This window comes from Buceros rhinoceros, unplaced genomic scaffold (genome assembly GCF_000710305.1).
Source record: "Buceros rhinoceros silvestris isolate BGI_N320 unplaced genomic scaffold, ASM71030v1 scaffold7927, whole genome shotgun sequence".
Classification (NCBI taxonomy): domain Eukaryota; kingdom Metazoa; phylum Chordata; class Aves; order Bucerotiformes; family Bucerotidae; genus Buceros; species Buceros rhinoceros.
Genome location: NW_010423894.1, coordinates 55787 through 79537, shown reverse-complemented (window position 1 = coordinate 79537; position 23751 = coordinate 55787). Strand labels below are relative to the sequence as shown.

The 23751-nt window shown below is 41.5% G+C and overlaps 1 protein-coding gene across 1 annotated transcript in view; it reads right to left on the bottom strand.

Annotated features, from left to right (window-relative positions):
• Window positions 1-3479: 3479 nt before the first annotated feature.
• The window catches only part of CDK5RAP2 (CDK5 regulatory subunit associated protein 2), a 74372-nt gene continuing 54100 nt past the window's right edge, over window positions 3480-23751 (bottom strand). Inside the window, exons 26-37 of the mRNA XM_010140594.1 lie at window positions 23405-23589; window positions 22137-22262; window positions 17847-17963; window positions 16242-16431; window positions 15912-16033; window positions 14271-14519; window positions 12544-12627; window positions 12156-12415; window positions 9735-9881; window positions 7629-7767; window positions 4476-4522; window positions 3480-3631 (exon numbers count right to left, since the gene is read on the bottom strand). Of these exons, the coding sequence (XP_010138896.1) occupies window positions 3572-3631; window positions 4476-4522; window positions 7629-7767; window positions 9735-9881; window positions 12156-12415; window positions 12544-12627; window positions 14271-14519; window positions 15912-16033; window positions 16242-16431; window positions 17847-17963; window positions 22137-22262; window positions 23405-23589 (1726 nt within the window). The 3' untranslated portion in view covers window positions 3480-3571. The remainder of the gene's footprint in view (window positions 3632-4475; window positions 4523-7628; window positions 7768-9734; window positions 9882-12155; window positions 12416-12543; window positions 12628-14270; window positions 14520-15911; window positions 16034-16241; window positions 16432-17846; window positions 17964-22136; window positions 22263-23404; window positions 23590-23751) is intronic.

Genomic DNA, 23751 nt, shown 5'->3' with positions numbered 1-23751 from the left:
AAGGAGGGTTGGTGCTGCCTTGTTATATTTTCCTTCCACAGTGTCGTTTCTGTCAAACCTGGAAGTGATGACAGGATTTGCTTTCTGTCAAGTTTAGGCATGTTTAAAATAAACCTAAAATGTAAAGAGGGTGCGTTCCCCTCTGCTCCACCCCCACAATAACTCACTCCATCATCTCAGGAGTCCTGAGAGGCTCCGTCCCGCTCCGACACATCCTGCAGAGCCTCACTGGGTCCCGTGCAAAAACGGAACCGGCAGCTTTTGTCAAGATTAAAACACCATGCAAAGCTGCTGTACTTTTGTTTTTAAATGCCTGAATGCATTAGCATTGATTTATTTTTAATGCAACCAACCCCCTGTGCATTTTGAATATTATTTCTATTTGTTCACTTCGGCAGAGGTAATTACAACGCTGTGCTTAAGCTGTGACCGTGGCCGTGCCGCCCTCAGGGGTGGCTGCGGCTGCCCAGCAGCATCAGGTATGCGTGTGACACTAAACATGTTCGTTCTTTGGTGTTTCCGTGTAGCTGCACATGTTGTAGGGGGTTAAAGGGAAGGAAAAAGCCTTTTCCTTTTTCCTTTTCACTTAATCTCCGCTGGCATTCAAGGTCCTGTGTGGGGAAGCCCACAGCCCGTTTGCTGCCTGCAAGCCTGGGAAAAGAGCGAGAGGCTCAAGGTCGCGGTTAAAGGCAACAGACCCACAGGTCTCCCCTCAAACGCTCATTCCTGAACTAATCTCTTGGTGATGTTTCAAATCACCTTGTGCCTATAACGAGAGGACAGGCAAAGGAGCCCCTCCTTTAATTCCATTTGCTTATGCTGCTTATTTTTCTCATGCATAATTATTTTTAAAGGAAAATTTAATTTTGCTTAATGGGAAGAAAGTTTAACACTCCATAAGCTTTGTCTTCTGCAGCCCTCCATCTGGTAAGCTTTTTCCTTGTTTTTAATTATTTTTAAACCAGCCCAGTAAATTGTGTGTGGTTATGAGGCGCTTCTCATTCACATGAAATACTTTGATCTCGTAGGATCATCTGTTTTTAAAGAGGTAATGATATACTCTTTTTTTTTTTTTTTTAATTTTCTTTCCCCCAGTTAACCAAGTCTCTGTAGTGGGTATGTCCCCTTGCCCTGCCCAGCATGTGTTCTGCTGTGGACTGGATGCAGCAATCAGAGCTGATCAGAAGGAAGAAGGGGTCAGAAGAGCCCTGAGAGGGCCCAGCAGGGACCATCACAAAGTAAGTGGCAAATCAGCTCAGGAAAATGAAACATTTAATTTAATTATTTATGTATTTTAAAGTACAGATGGTGTGGGAGGAAAAAAAGGCTGCAAGACGACCAAGAGCCATGGGTGTACTATATATAGATGTACAGCTGTTTCCTTCAGGTGTTGTAACTCAAAACCGTAGGATGATTAATTTTGAAAGTTGAAATGTATAGCAGAGTCTGATTACAGCTGAGTGTCTATAATTTAGCTACTTAGTAAAATTAACTTGACGTTTTTAGTGAGCTGTGAGGACAATAATGTGTGAAGAGACTGAAGAACAAGTTTGACGGCACGCGCTTCCCTTACCTCCCCCTTTCTCAATCGGCAAAGTTTATTTTTAACTTTTCTAATTTTTCTGGCATCTCTCCTCTAATCCAGACAAATGAGTTTGCCTCCCCCTGCTGTCAGCTGAAGACAAGAGCCTGTTGTTCCTGACCTTTCCTGTCCCTTGCTGAACCAGAGACGCAAGCGCCTGGCAGCTGCGGTTCAGGACACCTCAGGTGAGGACTGTAGGTTGGGATCTCTCAGAGATGTACCCCCTCCATTTCTCAGAGAGTACCACCTCCAGGAAGGCTGCGGGACCTCCCCTTGAGTCCATTACATACTTCAGAGAAGGCTCCTTCAACATGCAAAAAGCAGCTCACACCCAGGGAGGGGGTGGTTTTATGTGGTATTTCTGTAATAAAACCTCACCTGGGCAGTGGCTGGGAGGGAGTACGGAACATAACAGACCATCAGCCTACGACTGGGAAACTAACTGGAATGAACCAAAGCTTTAGTGGAAGGAGGGAAGTTAGTCTGACTGTCTTAGTGACCCTGTGTTGTGCATGTCCTTCCAGACCAGTCCGAACACCCCCCATCTCTCGGCCAGCTCAGTGGGTGTCGTATCTCTCTCTCTCTCTCGCCACAGCCCTGTGTCAATGAGCACCAATTTATCTGTGTCAATGCCTATTACATGGTTATACCCCAGGACCCAGCACACCCACAATCCTGTGTTGAGCTTTCCTCTTCTCGGATGATGAGAGCAAGTTATCTTGTATGATGGGGACATCATCAACTTGGAAAAAAAATAAATCTCACGCTTTGTGTGAAATTGGAAATTCCTTCCATTCACTAAAGCCATGATTATACTGCAAGGTCTACTTTTGTAACCAAAAAAATCACTTTAAATTATGTTCTCATTAGGGTTAAACTAAATTAGCTTGGTGCTGCTGAGAGCAGGCTGCAGCTCATCAGCTCTGCTGTGAAACTGAGGGCTCAGGCAGCTCAAACCGCAGGCAAACCGGAAAAGGCACTGGGCAGGGTGAGTAGAGCACGAGGGGAGGCAGGGTTTATGCTGGTGTTCTCTGCCCTTGCCAAAATATCCGGTTTGTAAGTATCAGGGTAGGAGATAAAACCCCCTCGTGAAAGACGTATTTACATTTAAGAAAAACATTTCCAGTTTTTTTAGCAGAAGAACGGATTTCAAAATCATTTGGCTGTGTCCCTCACCTGGGCTTCTGTCCTCTCTGTGCCAGTCTCGGGGGATGACACTAACGTGTTGCCAACAGCAACGTGTCTTTTGGTTATGGCTCCTGGAAAGCAAGTTTCCAGCTCCCCCACGTCACCAGGGCCAACGCTTCTGTCATACCTGAAAACTCCACCAACTGCAAACACTCTAATGTGGCCTCTTTGCTCAGTAAGTGCTTAAAGTCTGGTGTTTTAAACAAAATAACATGAACCCATTTGTGATTATTTTTCATTTAATTGTCCGTAACATTTGTCCTAGCATCAGCCTATGTTTCTAACAGGGCAGTTACAAAGCTCGGCATCAGGCAGCTTCCAGATATGTTTAAAATGCTTTACAACATCAAATGTTTCTCACATTGCTACAAAACAATGACCACTGGCAGATTGATTTTTTTTTTTTTTTTTTTTTTTTTTTTTTTTTTTTTTTAACCTACATTCTTTTAGCAGTAGGGAAACAGTCCAGAAGGTATGTCACCCTCTTCAGGTCTTTCAGGACCTGTCTGACTATATTAACAAATAGTTTTATAACATGACAAGTACAAATATAAAATTTCAAATGAGTCAACTCTAAAAAAACTCTGGATTTTTCTTCAATACCTCCAGTACCTTGCTTACGCAATAAATATTAAAAAACCATCTTTTACATAACAGAAAATGTTAAATAAGTTATTTACCAAAAGATTTTGGGTTTTTTTGGTCAAAGAGCTGAACAAACATTTGAATGTGAATAAATAGTAAGGCATAAAGAAACAAACACCAGTCACAGGACCTTCTTTAGCAGTGGAACTTCCTCCTTCAGAGAATCCTTTTTTTGCTGGTACAGGAAGGTGATTTTTGATTCTCAGCTGGTGGGACCTGGTTAGAAAAGGAAGAATTGTTACTGTTTTATAGTGTTCACATGCACACGATGTGTCCTGACCCCGGGGCCATAACGCTGCAAAAGGATCTGCAAATAGGAGCTTCTACGGTAGGCAGATCTGCAGATTCAAGCGATGTGACTTCTGTAAGCAGCAAGACTTTTCTTACGTCATCACTTTCCACCTCAGGTAGGGCTGAGCCACCAGTACAGCAGCTGCTGAGGAGGGTAAGGGAGAAGAGCCACCCAAAAAGCCAGAGGAGACTTTAAGGAGGGACTGGGAAATGTTATGAGCAGAGTGGAGTGGGGTGAGGAGAAGGGTGGGACTGAGGAGTCAGGGAGCACATTACATCCTTCTGGGAGAAATCAAACCTGAATGGCGATTACTTAAACACTCAGACTAACTGAATACACAGCATTAGCAAAGGGCTGTTTGGTGAAGCTTCACCAGCTGGGTCCGTGTCTCACCAAAGCATCACCAGTTACTAACAAACACACACACCAGCTTTACGTACGATGCCTTTTGCGAACTCATTCAGGGACAGGTTATTGGACTGTGATCTGCTGAAAATAAACTACTGGCAGAAGGTGACAGACATGAATATTAATGGAGAGAAAGCATCAGAAAGGAGAGAGCTCTGTTTATGTGGTCAGTCATAAAACTCTAATTCAACTGTCAAACACTGCAGGGTATTTATCATACTGAACTGCTGTCACCCCGAGCTGATTAGGTAGCAAACCTAAAGCAAATCCAATTAATGCTGGAAATGCTCCTGACACAGCACCACATATTTCCAATGAGTATATTCCGAGGAATTAAATGCAAGGAAAAATTTTACTTACTTCCAGGTTTCCTCTGGCCTTCTTCAAGACATCATGAGTTAAAACCACTGGAGAGAAAGAAGAGATTAAAAAGTCTCAGTCTTTCCACATAGTCTCTGTATTTCCTGTATTCAAGTCTTATGACCAAATATTAAATAAATTATGAACTCATATCTACAGGAGGGGCAGGGACCAGGCACACACACACAGCCCTCTGCCACCACCACAACTTCTGTACCAAAATCCAGAGCTGTTCCTCCCTCCCGAGCCCTGGTGAGAACCCTGATGTACAAACCTCCAGTACAAACAACCCAAGATTAGGGGGCAACACCCTACAAGCAGCAAGAGTTAGGGAAGAGCAACTGTCCCTCAGGACTCAGGGCAGGTCCCAAGTAGTGCTGCCACTGGAATGCCACTTCCCAGCCCTGGTCTACGTTCCATCAAGCAACATAATCTGCTTTTCAACTCTAAACATCAGGAAAGTGATTCTGAAGTTGTTCTACCACAGCAGGAACAATACATGTGAAAACACGCATAGCTCATCACTGTGTTTAACGTCACGGGTAGGAACAGTCCCCTGCGATGCTGATGACCTGGCTCCCCGGATTCAAGTCACCAACAGAAGCCTGTTAATTTGAAGAGGAGATGGTGCATGGTCTCACTACAATTTGATCTATTAGGCAGTTAGCAGGAGGGGAGAAAAACTGTGCAGTGGAGAGGTTGCGGGGGACGACGGGCTGGGAAGGGGACAGATGGCAAAAGGAGCCAGCTAGCTCCTCCAGCAGTTCAAGGACAAAGCAACCTCTACAGGTGCAGGGGAAATCGTGCCAGTGGCTTGCTCCGAAGGGTTCCAAGTTTCCTCTGCTCATCCAGCTAGTGTGCCTCTGTGGGGACAGCGCGAGACCCGTGAATGGCGAAGGGGATGCTGCTACACAAAACTGGTATTTAGAAATGTCAGGTTAAAGATGCGATTCCCTAATCTGTGTCAGCGCCGTAACTGCTGAAAAATACCATTCGCAAGTACCAATTTAATATTCCAGTCTCAAAAATAAACAATTTAGCCATAATAAAGATTTTTCATTACAATAATAAGAACCCAACAACTCCAAGGGTAGAGCTGTCATGAGATAATTATACCCTTGGCAGATTACTGCAATTTGGTACCGCATTGTTACATGTTCAGAGGTTCAGATGAGGTTTGTAAGCAACGAGTTTGCTCGCCAAAGAAAGCACACACAAGACTCTGAGCCACAAGAATGTTCCAGTCTGCTCTAAATATATTTAGGAATGCTCAACTAAATAATAGAGGGAACCTGAATATCCTCAGCGGAGTGGCTGGCTAACAGGATGTTTGGAGAGTGAAGGCAGCAAGGTCACCTTCTGCGATGCCTTTGCTTTCTACTAGCAAAGGAGAAAGGAAGAAATATCAAAAACACGTGTAAGCACCCTAACAAAATCCAGCAGCTTGGTATGATCCACTGCTTTTGTTTGATGCTTGGTCAGGAGTTTGTGTACAGAAGCAATTTAGAAACATTTCTGAAATTGCTCTTTAAGGCAAAGGTAACTTGACATCCATAATTCCCATAATCAATGAGACTTACAGAAAATCGTATCTGGGTCTTTGTGTGTAGCACAGTGCTCTCTGCTCAGAAAGACTCTGCTAGTAAATTCATTTCACTTGGCAAACTAGATTTTTCTAAATCAAAAACATTAAATTCAGTACATGAAGAGAATTTAGAGGATATGACACTAAGAGCCGAGCTGCCGCTAGCCAGGCAGTGCTTCACATTCAGACTTCAGAAAACACAGATTTCAAGTGTTCCAGGACCTAGTTCAGAGGAGGTCGAATGCCCTGAGAAGGAGTGAGTAAACTAAGGGGGAGATGCACTGGTTTCCTTTTGAAAGTGTGTGTGGGTGGAGTGGCTGCGGGGACATTTGGGCCATAAGGGTATGTTGATTTATGCTCTGCCCAGACCTGCTGAAATAACCCAGAATGTCTGAAGGGTCGCTGGAACTAGGAACTGACCCAACTAAACCAGAAGATCTACCCCAGGGATATGGACAGACAGAATAGCTTCGATTTTTATAAGGAAACTCCAAACTGAGCTATTTAATTTTAAAATCTGAATAAAACAGAACTTTGGATTTAATATAAGTAACTTACACATAATTTAATACAACACCTCTGAAAGAAGTGACCAAAAACTAGCCCATAAATGCTTAAAAAAAAAATCTGCAGGCAGAAGCTACATGAACCTTAGATATAAAAATTACAGGCTATTGAGCAAAGTAACGTTCATTCCTCTACACTGCATTTAAATGACCCGAGTACAGCATTATGGCCATTTTCCTAGTGCTGTATGATGTGTAACCTCAGGATGAATTACTGGTAACACAAGTGCCCTTCCAGCACAGACTAAAAGGAGTTTAGTCCCACCTCTTAAGAGAAGGTAAAGATAGATTTGGTTCAAGAAGAAAATTAAATCCTCCTCCTGCAATGCCCGTATTGCCATAGCATGAAGGTAGATCAGAGGTGAGCTCTGCTCAAATCTCTTCTGATGGGTGATTAAACTCTGAAGCAGAAGAGATGGATCTCTGCAAACAGACACCTGCCTTAACACAGCTACAACACAGTGTTCCACTTGTTTTCACGTTTCCAAGTAATTTTCTAGATACGGCTGCTAAGGATAAAATATCATTTCACAGTATGTGCTAATTTTTCTTTAAAAAATGACTCATAGCAAGCTTGTGTTTCCCTCGCTCTGAGCCTTCTGTTCTTGTGTGCTTCCCAGTCTGGCGTAGAGCGTTGACAATTCTCCTTTGCTGCTGCTCTGGCTTTTCCCAGTATTCAGTTCTCTGGGGCATCAGGCACCTCAGAAAATATAAAAGCCACATTTATCAAGACCGAGGCATACTCACAGTTTTGAGACGGACAATGTCAAAAACTCTGGCTGGAATACTCCACAGCACCGTAACTTTACCTCTGTCTGGATAGAAAACTTGGGGACATCTGAATGGAATAACCCAAGGCATCAGTGGCAATTAGTGGTGGCTGCACGGATTGACACATCATCAAGAACTGGTGCCTATATTCACTTCCTTGTTTCTGCAGTTTTAGAGGTAGCCACCGACTATAGGAATAAAACAAGAACCAGTAATACTGCACGCACTTACACTGGTCAATGATGACTTTCTCCATGTTTTCCTTCAGCTGGTTTGTGAAGTGCAAGTGTTTCACGGTGCTGTGTAACTTCTTCTCTTGCTCAGACAGTTTCTTACGTAATCTAAATATTTCTGCTTTCATTCCTTCATCCTAAATTGAGAAAAGAAAACATTATATTAAAAGTATTTTGTACATTGTGAATTGTTCGATAGTTTTATACAAGAGCCCTTATGCTTACAGACAACTTGAAGGAGAGAAGCCTCACTGAGTGCCTGTCCTTCCACATTCACATCCCCAGCGATGCAAGATTCTATGACGTATGCCAAGAGACAGCTACAATTCTTAGCTGGCTTTTAGTGCAGTTAGTTTTTCTGCCAGTCTGAGAAAAGTCTCAACACCAGTGACTATTTTTGTTTTTGAACTTCCAGTCCTCTCTTCTTTCCCCCCCGCCTCCACTAGAAAACGTGAAGAAAGCCAGTGCTGTGGGATCAGCAAGAGATCTGTCTGCCAGGCTCAGAACTTCCAGCTTCCTTCTCCAAGACCCTGTTAATAGTTGATGCTGCCTTTATCAAACAGCTAAAAGACACTGTACAAAAGACTGGGACAGTTTTATCACAAAATTATTTGTCAGTATCATTATTTAAGGTTCGGTTTTCACCACCAATTCCAACAAAGTTATGGGTAGTATCTTCTAAAGCACTACAAGTAGCCCTGACATAGTCTGGTGCTATCACTGATCCACTGATCCGGATGCTAACTTCAGCTTGTGTATTTTTCTTGTTGTGCCACTTGTTAAATAACAGTATGTTCTGAAATTCACCCCTAGCATTTAGCTCTTCAGAAGCACTGATCACCCACAACTTCTGTGCGGCTGAAGAGAAGGATCAGTATCTGTTAGAGTCGTGCTTCAAGAGCCACTCTTTCATATACTGCATTTAAGACATCAGAAGCGATCTAATGCCCTTAAGATCTCAAGATGTTGGATAACAAACTCTAGAAGAGATTCTGCTAGACTCTAATTAGGTGCAGTCCTGGGAACTCAGATCCCCTACACGTTGAGGTCAGATTTTAGGAAGTGGCTGATGCAGATCAAGAAGGTTTTGATCAGTATGACCATAAAGCAGCAGATGCATCACACATACGCTGAAAGGCTTGCGTGTGCGTGAGATATGTTCAGAGACTGCAGTCCAGACCAACACATCCTGTCTGTACAGAACATACACATAAGGAGGAAAATGGGAGTACACACACTTGTCAAGACATGCCAAATAGTGACCTGAAACATCAGTGAAGTGCATCAGACAGCACAGTTCACTCTTACTGCTTTTGTGATTTCACATGTTTAATGATGCTAGAAAATAACAAAATATGTATTTAATAACAAAAATGTTATTAAAATCATATATAAAATCTTTACTTTCCTAAAGCGTGTTTTCCCCAGCAATATCCTGCCTCCCTTAGCAAACACGAACCTCAGAGAAAACACTTTAGGTTTATTTTAAACCCAGAGTTTGAATTGGGTTCTTTACTGAGTGGCGGTATTATGACCGTATAGATAACTCAATCCTCATTCGGTTTACTTCCATTCATTTGCATAGCACAATCCTTTTTAGCCAAAATGTTACAAAACTTCTCTCAGGGTTTTGTCACACTTTTAAAAAAACATCTTATTTTACAGCTGAAGCATCAAAACCACAAAAGGAATACGTAGCTGAGATGACATCAAAGTTGCTGAAGTTCCTGTTGTTACCGGTATATACAAACTGAACTGGGTTCTGAAACAGTGTCCAAATCTTTTCTTGTGGAAATGGAACATTTGCCATCTGCCTCGGTTTCCTGAATTCATGTAACAGGGCTACAGAGTGCATCTTTAATAGGAAGTATTTTGTAAATAACCACCCGGGTGTTCAGTAGACAGCGCTCAGTCAGAGCCTCAGCCTGCAGTGACCAGAGCCAGCTACACCATGTGCTCAGCCCCTGGGCACCCTGGGCTCAGAATTTTCCAACTATTTTCCCGAATGAGACATTCCTAACTGCTGCATCTTCCTTGACACATTACAACAGTTTAAAAAAAACCCAAACCCAAGCAGCAAACCCCAAAGGAAACATGACAGTACCTGAGTGCCATGAGCGGTACCGTGCACAGCTTTCAGCGGAAGAGAAACTCTCCAGAGAAGTTTCAGTAACCGTGCAGCCTCTTCTAAAATCTGCTGTACCGTGTGAATATTTGAGGAAAAGCTATGCAGTGATGCCTGGTCTGGCACCTAGATCATCGGATTAGAGACATGTTACATTTTCTGCTTAAAACATTATGGAAATGTAATTTTAATTAATGGTTTAAATCAAGTTGGTATAATTTCATATTTAAGATGATGTACACAGCTATTGTGTGCCACAAAAGCTAATATGTTGGTTTACAAAGACTGCTGAATTATGCATTATTGGAGAATTTCAGGGCAGGAGGGGATTTATCCTAATCAATAACCATGATTAATAATAGATTACATTTACTAGCTTTGCTGTGCCACATGGCAATAGTTGGCAATTCTCTTCTTTCTCCATTTACATTTCGTGTCACGTTATTTGAAAGTCAAATGATTACAGACATCAATTTAAGCAATATAGATGTTTCTTCCTTAGCAGACCCTTTAAACTGTTCCATTTAATGCTAAAATAACTATCAGGACACACATAAAATGTTTTCCTCTGCTGACGGATGAGAAAACCAAATTGAAGAAATTGCATAAATGTGAAATAAAGGAGGGAAAGAACGCAAGGGGAGCAAATGAATTACCAAAGCAATGGCGATACAGAAGCGGGAAGGGTAATGAAAGAAAAGCCTTTGCAGTTCCTGCCCCATGCAGCACATCATTTGAATAACTTATTTAGCATCGTTATCTAACCAGAATCCTGCTGTCACATAAAATATCCCATTTGCTAAGTAGTCTGAAACTTCAGTGATGTAAAGCTTGATAGGAAACGGCAAATTGTGAAACTTACTGCTTTTATCTTTACACCAACAAAACAAGTTAAAAACTTACAGAGAAATTACTTTTTCCAGTCATTACCAGGATCTTAACTAGGTCATTTGAAAATATATGATACTTCAGAGAGTCTTAAGCGTCATCCAGACATCATTTTACTGTGTGAGCACACATGTGATACCACAAAGAGAACTTCAGCATTGTTGAAGACCGCATCTTCAATCGCTTTACTAATTACAACCAGAAAAACAAGCAGCACGCATTTATCCCTGCAGTTAAGACATTCTGGTTTTGAAAGGGCAGCGAGCCTATTTTTTACAACACACATATTATCATAAAATCATCAGGGTGAAAAGGGCCTCCATTAGTCACCGAGTTTCTTTCCCACTCAAGGCAGGAAAGCATTACATGTAATTTTTCAAACATTCATACAATTTGTTCTTAAAAGCGCCTCCAGTAACAGTGTCTCTGAGCACCCTCCATTCCACTGTTCCATTATTTTTACCACTGGCACCTTGTTTCACATGCCTGATCCAGGCCTTTCCTGTAGCACTTTTTCTTAGTTCTTTCCTAGATGCCATGGACACGTACAGATTGTGCCTTCCCTGCTGCTGAAGCTTTAGGTCGATTTGCCTGAGCCAATCCACTCCAAATATCCTCCTATTAACTGTAGCCAGAAATTAACAATATTAAATAAGAAAAAATAGCATAAGTCAACACTAGTCCTCCTGATTCTAGAGGAAAAGGACTGACATTACTGAATACAAGGCGAACATTTTACTGGTTTAAGAATTATGATATTTAAGACTAAATGCCTTGATATCACTGTGTCACACACCATGCAGACAGGATGATACACTGTGTCTTAGAGGCAATATTTGATCATTTATGAGATATTCAAGTTTCTAGACTAGCTGCTGCTATTGCTAAAGTGTCCAACTGATACTAAGGTGTGGAAAAATATTAAAAAGGTTCCCTAAAGTAAAAGAACCCTTCTTAGCACCCATCAGTCATTAATGTACGGTTACCACTGGGTGTTACTAAAGTGCTGAACACGGTAAGTGGGGAATTTTATCAGCTTGTATCAGATTTCTTTTAACTGTCTCGGATTTCCTGGGTTTATCCCAAACCTCCGTTACAAGAAAACCTCCTGAATTATTTTTAGCCTTAGGTTACTGATACGTACCCCTAGTTTTAATCCCTTTCTAAAGCATTTGAGAGTTGTGTATCTGCGGGGTTTTTTGGTTGTTTTTTATTGTTTCCAGTGTAACAATCACCAAAAAGTGAGTAGTTTTACCTCATTTCAAGTTGCAAGTAAAGTGAGATTGGTTATAAGAGGACCAGAATTAACTAATGTATCTGTAGCCTCATGAACCCAGAATCACAAACAGGCGCCTGCATTTAGATGAGGCTTGGACTGTCACGGCTGAGGTGTCCTGTCAGAGTTATGCAGATGCCTGCTGCACCATGAACCTCGCTCTTTGCCTCTGTAACATATACATATGGCACCTCTAGGTAAAATTCACCATTCTTTAACAGCTTTCATTGTTTTACCTTTATTCCAGGTTCCTGCAGTTTCGTACCAGTGACCTCTCTTAAAGGAATCTCCATTTCTGCCAAAACCTGTTGGCCTTCTGAAATCTGTTTCCGCAGAGCATTATAATCCTCGATCAACCCAAGAACGTGGCGCCCGTTTTTGTCTGCCCACATACGGTGCCCAGGCACAAGACGAGGGGTACATGCTGTACTGGAAGACGAAGTGCTACTGCAGTGTGAAGTGCTGTCTAAATCATCTTTAGAGGCTGAGTGCATACCTGGGACAAAAAAAAATGGTTTAACTTTTTGTTATCTTTACCTGTAGAGCTAATTGACACCAGACTTCTCTCAAACAGCAAGTCCGGGATACTGATGACGTGCACGTCTAAGATACTTTGGGATGTACCTGTTTTCACTAGCAAAATGCAATGTCCACACTTCTGCGGCTCACAAATGTTTCTGCTGGCGGCAGGGCATTTGCAAAGATTTCCTAGATATAAAAGCAGGACAAGGAAGAGTTTATCAGTAGAAGTTAACATGCATTTAAGAATCTTCCTATCTCTACTTCTGTTCCTTTTTACTTTGCTGATGCTGTACTTAACTCTCAGGAAGCAGGAAATACAGCGTATTTTCTAGTACCACACCATGTATCTTCCAGTATTTACCTACATTTATCTTTTTAGCCTCTGTGCAAACTTCTAGATATCTCCCAAAATCAAGTCATAGTCAGAAAATCTAAAATATATCCTCATTAAGGTCTTTTAATCAAGAAAAGCTTCCCATTAACTACACAAGAAGTATGACACTCCCCACAGCTATAGCATAGTAAAGATCGTATCTATATCCTCCTTGTTCAGACCTTCCAAATTCCCTGCGTAACTCTACTCACAGGACATCTAACGCTAACAGATTCAGCTGCTGACATGCCAAGGACTCATTCTGGTCCATATCACACCAAGCTATTCTATCTCTATTCACCATTTTCTTAAAGAAATTATGAGCTTCTCCAACTCCTTTCTGCTCTACCTGATGCAAGTCAAAAGCAGCATCTAGGATTCTGTCTAGAAACTAACCAGGAACAAATGCAATTTGGGGATACTGGTGGCACAGGTTTCCCACAAGAGCTGTTCCACACCTACTTGATCATAACTGGCCCTGAGGAACCATCACTCTACGGAGCACATTTAGTGTTCCAAGTACAAAGTGCACAGAGAATAGTAACCTGTAAAAGTTATTTGCTACCTTCAGCTTCTTTCTTACTTGTACAGAGTAGCGTAATGCTCATGATGTATTCCATCTGAAGTGTGATTGGACATGAGGGACCCACAAAGAAGCAGGGTGGTAAAAAACCCGGTTGTGTCTCCCGAGCTCTCACACTAATCCTCTGACTGGTGCTTCTTGCTCTGTGAGGTGCCTAAGATTTCAGTAGGTACGATCAGGAGCAGCGGATGGACCCAGAAAGCCCCACTACCACTGGTTCCCATAACGTGATGGACAGCACAGGCAGTAGGAGAGGTGGCTTTATGCTAGAAGTACGGAAAGCTGTTACTGTGCAGAGCACTTCAGCAGCAAGGAAGAATTCTTGTGCCCTCTATACCCCCACGTATACCTATACTGGGACAATAATCTAACCCCAAGTGCAAACACTACATTTTCCCTGATTTCTAAAACACTATCACTTCAATCACTTTCATCACTTCAGTGATTCAAATAAAGGTAAAATATTCCTCAAGGGCAAAAAGGGGACAACTGATTTATACAGAGACCATTTACTGCACTTATTGATCATTCTTGAGTAATACATACTCACCCTTAGCAAACGCTATAGGGGTCTGCATTAAAAAAAGAACCCCCAGTAAGCAAAATTGATGGCAGTTTAAGACAGGACCCTTCCACCCCAGGGACTGTCTGCCGCTGCTTTTCTTGAACGGAAAGGAAGCAGCGTTGGAGGTTCTAAGAGGGTGCAGTGTGCATTTCACCTCCCCGTGCACTAACAGCTCTGTCAGAAAAGGGATCTGAAAGGCTGATGGGCAGCTCCCAAACAGACAGTTGAGGTCATGTAAGGCTTTAAGAGCATCTTTACAGAACAAGGTGCAGGTTCCACAGTATAACAAAGCGTGTGTGGCACAGTACCATTCATTCCTGCGTAATGCTGCAATTCTTCTTTGAAAAGACAGTTGATATTTACAGCTGACAATGATCCCACTTCCTCTCTCTTCTCTTTTGAAAGCTGTTCCTCTAGTTTTTCATGCAAAGACTTGTTTGTCTCTATGCTTCTTTCAAGCTGCACTCGCAACCTCTGTATTTCAGTCAATAGTTCACGTAAGTCAAGGGGATTATTCTGATCTTTTCGGAATTCTTCTGCTGCATCACATCTGGGATCTGAGACAATTTCAAAAGAAACACTTAACATCTTTAACAATTAAAATAATATTAGTCATTATCAGAATGTTCAGCAAGTAAATTATAGGCAGCGTTATCCTCAATATTAACTACAAACAGCATTAAGATAATGTTGTTTGACAAGAAAGCACGTCTTAATTGCATCTACCCTCAAAAGATTTAAAGAGCAGAAAATTGTTTTTCACTTTGTCCATAAAAGCTAATAAGTCTCATACCAAAAGCAAAAAAAAAAAAAAAAAGAGAATGAAAAGGATTTACAAAATTTGAAGTACATTAATGCACAGTCTGGGGAAAGAAAAAGGAATGCGTAATCTCGGAGTGCGGAGGAGGGATGGAGTAGAATTGGGAGCTTAATTTTATAGACAGAAGAAAAAAGAAAATACGGATCACCTGGCAACCAGAGGAACAAAGCTGAACCTGAAAAAAGCCAGGGCTGTGTTTGTGTTTTCACAGGAGGTGGTCAATACACAAACAATTCTGTGTATTCTATCATGCTGAAATCAAATTGTTCTCCAGACAGTGGGAAGGGGCTCAACTGCACAAGGAGGGGGCTGCTACTCCCTCATCAGGGAGTTACCCGTTCTGCCGGGAGCCCTACTGCCATCCCTGAGCCAACTCTGGCTTAAAGCCACACGCCAACAGGCTCTTCTGCTGCAGCTCGGCGTGACATGCAGTGACGGCGGGGCCTACTGCTTAGAGTAACAGGGAGAAAAAAACAAATAAACAAAAAAATCGACTTTTACAAGGACTTCCAGTGGGCACTGTGCTGGATCCCGTGGTGGGGATGCAGCTTTGAAAGGCCCTGCACCTTGGCACCTCACCACACCAAGGGCTATGGGGTGGTACAGCTTCCTTAAAAGGGGTAGGAAGAACTCATGTAAGTCTTGTTGCTATCTCCTCACCTTTAGGGGCAGAGAAGCGGACAGGAAATTGTTCAACGTCTCGTTCAGAAAGCAATGCCAGCGCCTCTCCCCGGCCTGAGGGAGAAGACACTACCTCAGCTTCAGAAAAGCTCAAGCTACCCGAGTAAGCGCTACCTGTGAGGAGGCAGCAGCACGTATTTCGATGACAAGTAAATATCTAAGATTCCTGTGAAGCTCATCCAGCCTGAGGCACCAAATCTTCAATATTTGTTTTTATCTTAGCTAAGAAGGAAACCTGGGTGTGCCTCGTCAGAACATGTAACATCTCAACCTCCCGGTTACGCTCCTACGTAAAAAGCAGCATCTATCAAGTTGTCAGCTCTGCTTTGCCCAGCGGACACAAGTAGAAATAAAACAGTGACCCACACCTCAGTGCTTTGACGAGGCCCTATTCAGAGAGGGAAGGGTAGCAAGGGCCAAGGGTATAGAAACAATTGTGCATTTATACCTGTCCCTTTCCTTCTTGCTTCTTCCAACTTCTCATAAACCTTGATCTCAGTCCGAAGTGACTGCAGTAACTTCTCGTTTTCAGAGAGCTGATGTTGCTTTACATTAATTTCCGTCTGCAACCTGTTAAGTCCCGATAGATGGCTAAGTTAAATTCTTAGTATTTTGTTTCGAAACATAAATCCATTCCCCCTCCCTCCATGATTCTTCCCTTGCCTTTTCAATACATCTATGCACTTCATTCACGTTAATGGCTACGGCTAAACACATGCCTGTCACATTGACAATTTTCTTCTCTAAAGGAACGTCTAAACGTTGGGAGAATCGATACCTGTTTAACTCATTACGACTGCTGTAAATTTGACATGTCAGATATCTGGTTTCATCTTCCTTCTGGCCGATTTGTTTTTGCAGCCTTTCATTTTCTCTCTTGATGCATTCATAATCTTCATGAAGGTGCTCAATGATTGCATTCTTTTTAGAAATAGATTCTCTCAACTTTTCATTTTCCTTTTGTTTATCTGAAACAAGAAGAAACATGAGGTATTTGCAATGCCCAAAACTCGCTAAAGCTTTTAACAAAACCAGCTTTTTCAAGACTGTCAGAAAAAAACAGCTGCTCTACTGAGTTTTAGGAGTTCAGTATTTCTATTTCCTAATGACTTTTGCTAGATGCATTTTCTGTAACACACATTTAACCCCCAGGACGCTCAAATGCTAAAGAAAAACCTGCGTACAGCCTTATATACCAAATGCCCCCAACACCTCTTGGAATTTGGGCGGAACGACAGTAATCAACAACCAGTGGCAGCAGGATCCCAGGGCAGGCACATGAATTTTGCCAATCCTCACAAAATCATGGATTTGACTTCTCTTTAGGAAGAAAAGAACTTGGTGGGAATGTTCTAGGGCACGTTGCATCCATGTCTCACAGAAATCCCTCCTTTTCTCCTTCCCAGCTCTAGTCATCTGCTGCACGTACCCTATCAGTCCTCCTTTCCTTGGCACAAACTCTTCCCCCAAACTGGTTCTGTGACAAAGAATTACTGATGAGGCAACGGAGCATTGTGAGACAGCTGCAGTCACAGAGGCTTACGGCACCACAAGTTTTTTGTGATCCTATGTTAATCATTGGAAAAGGAGGTGGCAATCTCGGCAACGAAACAGCAGAGAGGAATCATCCCATCTCCTATCGGTTAGAAATCATTCTCTCATCTTCAGTAGGCTTGTTGAAAGCGTATGAAAATGGTAATCCCCACGTGCTGTTAAAGATGTGCATCACCTGCCTTTCGCTACTGAAGGGCTAAGCTAATACTACAGACAGAAAGCACCCAAGACCAAAACATGCAGGAGGTGTGTAAGAGGCTTTTCTTTCTCTAGAGCATCCAGGAATAAAAGGAAAAGCAGCTCACGAACTCCAGAGATACTGACATTATTTTAAAACACAAGGGCAACAATGCTCTGTTCAGTTTTGTTCTTACAATAAAGAAACCCTGGTATTATCAGCTCATGCTGTCAGCCATGGAAACAAACAAAAGCAGGAATATATTCATTTGAACAAACTGGTAAGCACAAAGATGCACCAAAACAGACGAGTGAACACATGACTCTGAAAGAAGCACCAGTGCTTTTACACAAACAGCCTGAAAAATGGAGATTTATAATTTAATTGTGGCTTACGCTGCTGGTAAGAACATAGTTGGTGAGCTGTTAGTTTTCTGGAAATGGAAAATGCCACAAATAAACAGAACGAAGGAGCTTTACTGCTACTCTTCATCATTGTTAACCCCAGTTTGAATGCTTAAGGTTGAGCATGGAATTCCAGGGGTGGGAAGAATGGTTAAGTCAATTTAACGGATAGACTGTTAATATTTTATTGTTTTCTGATCTAGAAGGAGTTGCAGCCTACTGCTGCAAAGCACAGTTGTAATTTTACCTCTGGATCCTTTTGCTAGCATTGCATTCAGAACTTGATTTTGCTTCCTCAGGAAATGTATTTCAGAAGTCAGAGAGTTATGCTGCTCTGAGCCATGGATAAAAATGTTTGCAGAACCTATAAATACATACATAAAAGATGATTTATGAGTCATCTCTAGGTCATTAAAGATTAAACTTGCCAAACAAGAACAATTTAAAAAATTGCAGAAAAACATGTTATGAAAGATATTTCTCCCCTATATGTTTTGAAGCTTATCCCTACAGAGTAAAAGGCAATTCAGGTTAATGCCAAGTAATCCAAAGCCCTGCATCACAGATACCTCTCATTGCTGGGCAACCATTACCAAAATTGCAAAATTATCCCTGGCAGTCTTCTCCTATCGGCTAATATTCCAACAGGACAAAATGCAGGAGCAGTTTCTGACATTGTTATTCTCTGAAAAAAATGCAAACTGGAGGAAGCTTTACTCTATGTCTCAGTCTTCATCTGTTGATACTCTGTTGTATTTAATGACACCAGTGCAGAGGACCACCAGGTTCTACCAGGTAATCCATGATGGTTAATGCAGGAAGTAACATAAATAGTCTGCTAATAGACTAGTTACATGTTACCATGTCTAGAGCATAAGGCTGAAGTCACTGTCTTTGATTACAAACTGAGAACCCATTTATGATCACGGGGATGGTAATTCACGTATCTGCGTATCTAAAATTTAGGTAGCTGAACCAGTGTTGATCAACCATCAATAGTCATGGGGAGAAACAGGCACCTCCAGAGAGCGACTCACCCAGTGCATCCTCTACACACCTCTCTGCGGATGAGACACGCTGTCCTCCCAAGAGATGTTCTTTCCAGTGCCTCTGTGAGAAGCTCTGGGTAACCGGCACAGATTTAGATGTCTAACTTTTAGAAACTTAAAGGTAATGAATTCTGCTCTGAAGATCTTACTGCATTAATCGTGTGATTGTAAGTGTTAAATCGTGTATCCAGTCAGTCAAATTCCAGCCTAGGTAGTCCTCACAATGTAGAGTATTTATGCTACTCGTCCCACTGTGACGTGTACTGTTACAGTACAGGCTGAAAAGTGCCACATTCCACTCTCGTGGTGGTTACCTCTGAAATGCAAGTCAGTTAATTGTTATTGCCCTTTATAACCTGCTTAAGAGTCAGTAAACCACTTTAGGATCCACCAGAATTAACATTACTATTAAAAGTATTCTATCCCAGTATCTCCTACGCTTGAAAGCTTGAGATAACTACATGAGTGTCTACTATTTGGTTAATAGAGAAATAACCAGCTGGCAAAAAAATTAGCTGGATGTACGAGGAGGATGTCTTTCAGCTCTGGCAGTTCAATTCAATTGGATGTGCTGCACTTCCTCTGAGTAATCTGATTTTATTGTAATCCAAATTGAAGCTTTTACCCACTACCTAACTGGGATGTAGTGTGCCATGATATGCACCTCCTGTTATTACTGAAAGACTCAAAGGCTCTAGAAGCTTGGCACTAATGGCATTTTACTATCTATATGTTAAAGAGTTGAGGTAGCTATGTGAACTCAAAAGGCTTTTTCCTTTCAGATTTTAACAAAGCAATTCAACTTGAAGTGGCGAGGCTTGATGGTCTCGTCTTGATTCTAATTTAATTTATTGCCTATCACCCAGCTTTATACTATTTGAAAAGTTATGCTATCACAGTTCTACTGAAAGGCTTTAGAATATAACTATTAGTTATCTTACATAATAAGGGATAATGTGGAGCCAGTGGTAATAAGGCCACAATCTGCAATTTGACCCACTACTGAGACTACCACTTCTGTGCAGAGCCCTGCTGACATCAATTACGCTCTCCATAGATGCAAAGGTCCATCTAACCAGAGCAAAGTGGAGCATCAGGGCCTACAATTGCAATACACTTGAGTCTTCATTATGTTTTGTGCTGAAAAAGTGAGTGCTGAGGAAGCATACCTTGAAGGTTTCAAAGGAAACACTGACTGAAAGGACAGGCACTACTGAAAACTGCAGCGAAGAGGAAGGAGACAGTCATTCCCAGGTACAGCAAGATAAAGGCGTACAAAGCTGAAGGTAAGTCTGAGTAGATACATTAGTTACGGGTTAAAAAAAAGGCAAATAAAAACCCCTTTTAATGTGAACTGCTGTTAATGACATTTGAAACCTAGGAAACTCAAAATTAAACCTTTGATTTTATTTTGAAGCCTAACATTTGAAATGATCGAAGCAATTATTTTAGTTCTACTCGTGCTGCAAACCTCAGCCCTATAGTAACGATGTAGTCATTACCAGCACTCAAGTCATTTATAGAATACTAGAAGCCCAAAGGCATTTAAATACACAGAGAATCTAAATATTAAAAATAGCATGGCAAAAAATAGTGGGTAGATGTGTATATACATCCATATACCATTTATCTGACAAGAATAATTCTATGCATTAACTTTGGTTGAAGAAACAACTCAGTATCACGTGGATTTATCATGCTCTCATCAGCAACTAAGTATGTTACAACTCGGTTTTGGTTTTTTAACGGAAAGCAAACTAATAATATTGCAAGTATTAAAAACTGTTCTAACAGGTAGTTGGTTTTTTCCCCTTTCTTTTCCAAATTTCTCCTCCACGCATTGGTAGATGGGCTAATGCCACAAGAAGATGGATGGAAGGTATGAGACGGTTTATAAAGAAAATATACTTCCTCTGCATTAATGAATGCCCTTGCCAGACTCTTTATGGAGCTGTAAAAGAGTTGGAAGTGTTTCAGTGTGGTTATTTCACGAGAACAGTATGCTTTTCCAGAAGTGTAAATACTTCATGAATGAAATGGATGCTTTTTTATACACCTTTCCATCACTGTAAATTATTCCTGAAAGCGAACTGCCATTTGCAGTTGGGACTACTCCCCATTTAAACAACAACAGAAATAGATCATGGGGATGATGTAAAACATAATGAATCTAATGTCAGTATTAGTGAAACTGAGTAAAAGGAAAGCATGCATGTATTCATGGCCTGCTTCCAGCCTGAGTAATATTGCATATTAATCAATTGTCCTATGGGGGGAAATGTGGGAAGGAGAGCAAGACCAGAGGGAAGTGTAGGAAAGGGTGCCTGGGTTGGCGCACTTGAAACGGTGCTACAAAAGCATCCTTAGTCAAAGCCTGGCTACCTGCTTGTGAAGTTCTAAACGCACCACAGAGTGCGGCTTTCAAAGATGCTGAACACTAGCAACAGCAAGCAGTGATTCTGCATTTCCATACCTATTTTTAGGATTTTTCATCCACTGCTTTATATTAGAGTTTGGAATGAAAACCAACTCTGTTGAAATTTCCATCACTTTTTGTCAGGTATTTGTCATTAAGAAGTCACGGTGTCATTTTGGGCAGGACACATTTATCACATCAATCAATGCAAATGACAAGTTAAACACCACGGCCTAGACTCTCCCTTACAGATATTTTGTCCCTGTATGTAAACACAATCTGGCTTTAAAGCAGTCAGAAAATTCCAGAGATGACATCTCTAACAGTCCTGCTAGCAGTGGTGCTCTACAGACCCCCTCAGGTGTACATGGAGTAGGCACAGGAAGGCAAGTTCCACAGAATTCCTACTTTGGATCCACAGCAGCCATGTAACTGAGAACAAAGCACCTCCCTCTATGCTCATACTGGGCCCAGACCCCACTGAAATTGTCCCGATAAAAGGGGATTCCTCTCCTGCAACTGTCCCTGGCTGGACATGGCAGAGAATTAAAAGAGGAATGACATCCTAAAATCCAAGACCATTACAACAATAATGATAACCCCAAGGCACAAAAAACCGAAACCAAACCAAAACAAAAACCAGGCAGGCTGTTTGCTGGTAACAGAACTAGGAGGTCTTTCAATTCTCTGTCTGGAGTTCAACCGCAGCATCATCAAATGCCATAACACTACCTGGGAGACCCAATCCTTTGGCAATCCATGCAGCTGCAGGTTTGAGGCTGTTGGTGCACCTGTATCCCAGAAAAGATTTGTGTATCAGGACTGGATACACTTTGAGCAATGGACTCAAGGAAGAGGCACGTTAGATCTGATTATTACAGGCAGCCTGGAAGAGCTGCCTCTGCTGATGAAGCTCACGTAACAGCCCTCCCCGCGAAAGGCACATCATTTTCTGACTGTAAAGGGGAGGGGGTTCTTCAAAAAAAGCACACAAAATATTTCCAGCAGCATCTGATCCCTCAGGCTTTAAGCAGGAAAGGTGGATTTAATTTGTCACGAAATAAATTCTTACCTTGATCTAGTTCCTTGTCTGTTACTTGTCTCTCAAGGTGCTTCCTCAGTCTCTCATTAGTTTTTATAGAATGTTCTAAACGTTGTCTCAGGATTCTAATTTCTTGCAGATGCTCCATTAATAACTCTAAATAAACCAAGAGACCACTTCTAATTTAGAGTAACTGATGGTAGTCCTTTACACTGTGTACTCCTGTCAGTTGTAATGGGTGTTAATACTAAAAAATGATACAGAGCTGCTCAAAACAGCAGATACTAAATATCTGACTCCAGGACAGCCTTGTCCCACAGAGTGCCCAAACGGTACATTTAATGAAAACTCTTACTCTACGTTTTCACACCAACAGTGGCCCAGTTTTAAGACTCTTTACATTTCTTGTTTCTACAAAACCGTAGTAGATAACAATTTTATCTAGCTAAAACACTGCCCGTACAGGGAAATGAATGCGAAGGTCTGCAATGCAGTTGCACATCCGGGCTCAGCACGCCAGCAGTACACATTTTTCCTTGTAACAATAGGAAGCTTACACCACAGTAACTCAGAGATAAATTTGACTTTGACTTATGCAATGCAGACCATAATAAATAAATCTGTGCTATCAAGTTTCATTACCGTACTTGTTCCTTCTGGCTTTGCCATTCAACATTTTTTCTTCCATTGGCTGTAAGTTTCAGCTGTACTCAGGAACTTACTGCTTCCCTCACTGTCTTACTTGTCAGTTTATCCGTGTCATACTCTCCTGGTTTACTCGCAATATTTTTCTCCTGAACAGTTCGTGCTATCTCAGCTATTAAATTTTCATCACTGCCTATAACAAACTACTGCCAAGTATCACTTGTGCTTAGTGAAACTATCCAGGTCAAACATGACACCACTTATTAATTATGCAGCACTTACAAGTCTCAAGGAAACACAACACTGGCTTTTATAAAATTAGAAAATATCTCTCTTTCAATGTAATAATCTCTTGACAATTGTCTATTTTCCCCTTATAACTTGTCTATTTAAAGACCGTCTGGAGTACTGTAAAAGATGATAGTCTAAAACAACAAAGACACAAAATATCATAGTTAATTTTGTTTCAAACGGGAGGTAGTTTAGATCATTGTCATCTTTGTCTGCCTTATTACTGAAATTGCAATGATTATGCAAGATACTGAGAAGCCGAAGCAGACAAACATTCTTCATTATTTCTTAATTAGTTCCCTTGTGTCTTATTTATCACATTTCCCCAATATCTAGTGAATCTTCAGTGGGAAAAAAATTACCTGGGGGAAACTTGTCTGGCAGAAGCGCCAGTGTGCCCCGCTGTCCTTCTAGGTCATGCCTGGGCTCGGGTGAACCAAGAGACGACTTTTCTGACAAATCAAAGTCAGACAAGCTCTGAAGAGCAGATGGTACAGGTGATTCATCCTTCACTTGCTGGTACATTGAGATGTTCTTCTCATTATCCCTTTTGTTTTTAAAATATAAAGGTGATTATATTACTTTAGAAGCATGAACAGAGAGCATGGTGTCAAATTTACAGGACACAGGTAAAGCAAGAGAATTCAGGTAACAGAACATCAGCGGTATGTACGAAGACTGAAAATCACACCTCTCTGAAGGCAGCAGG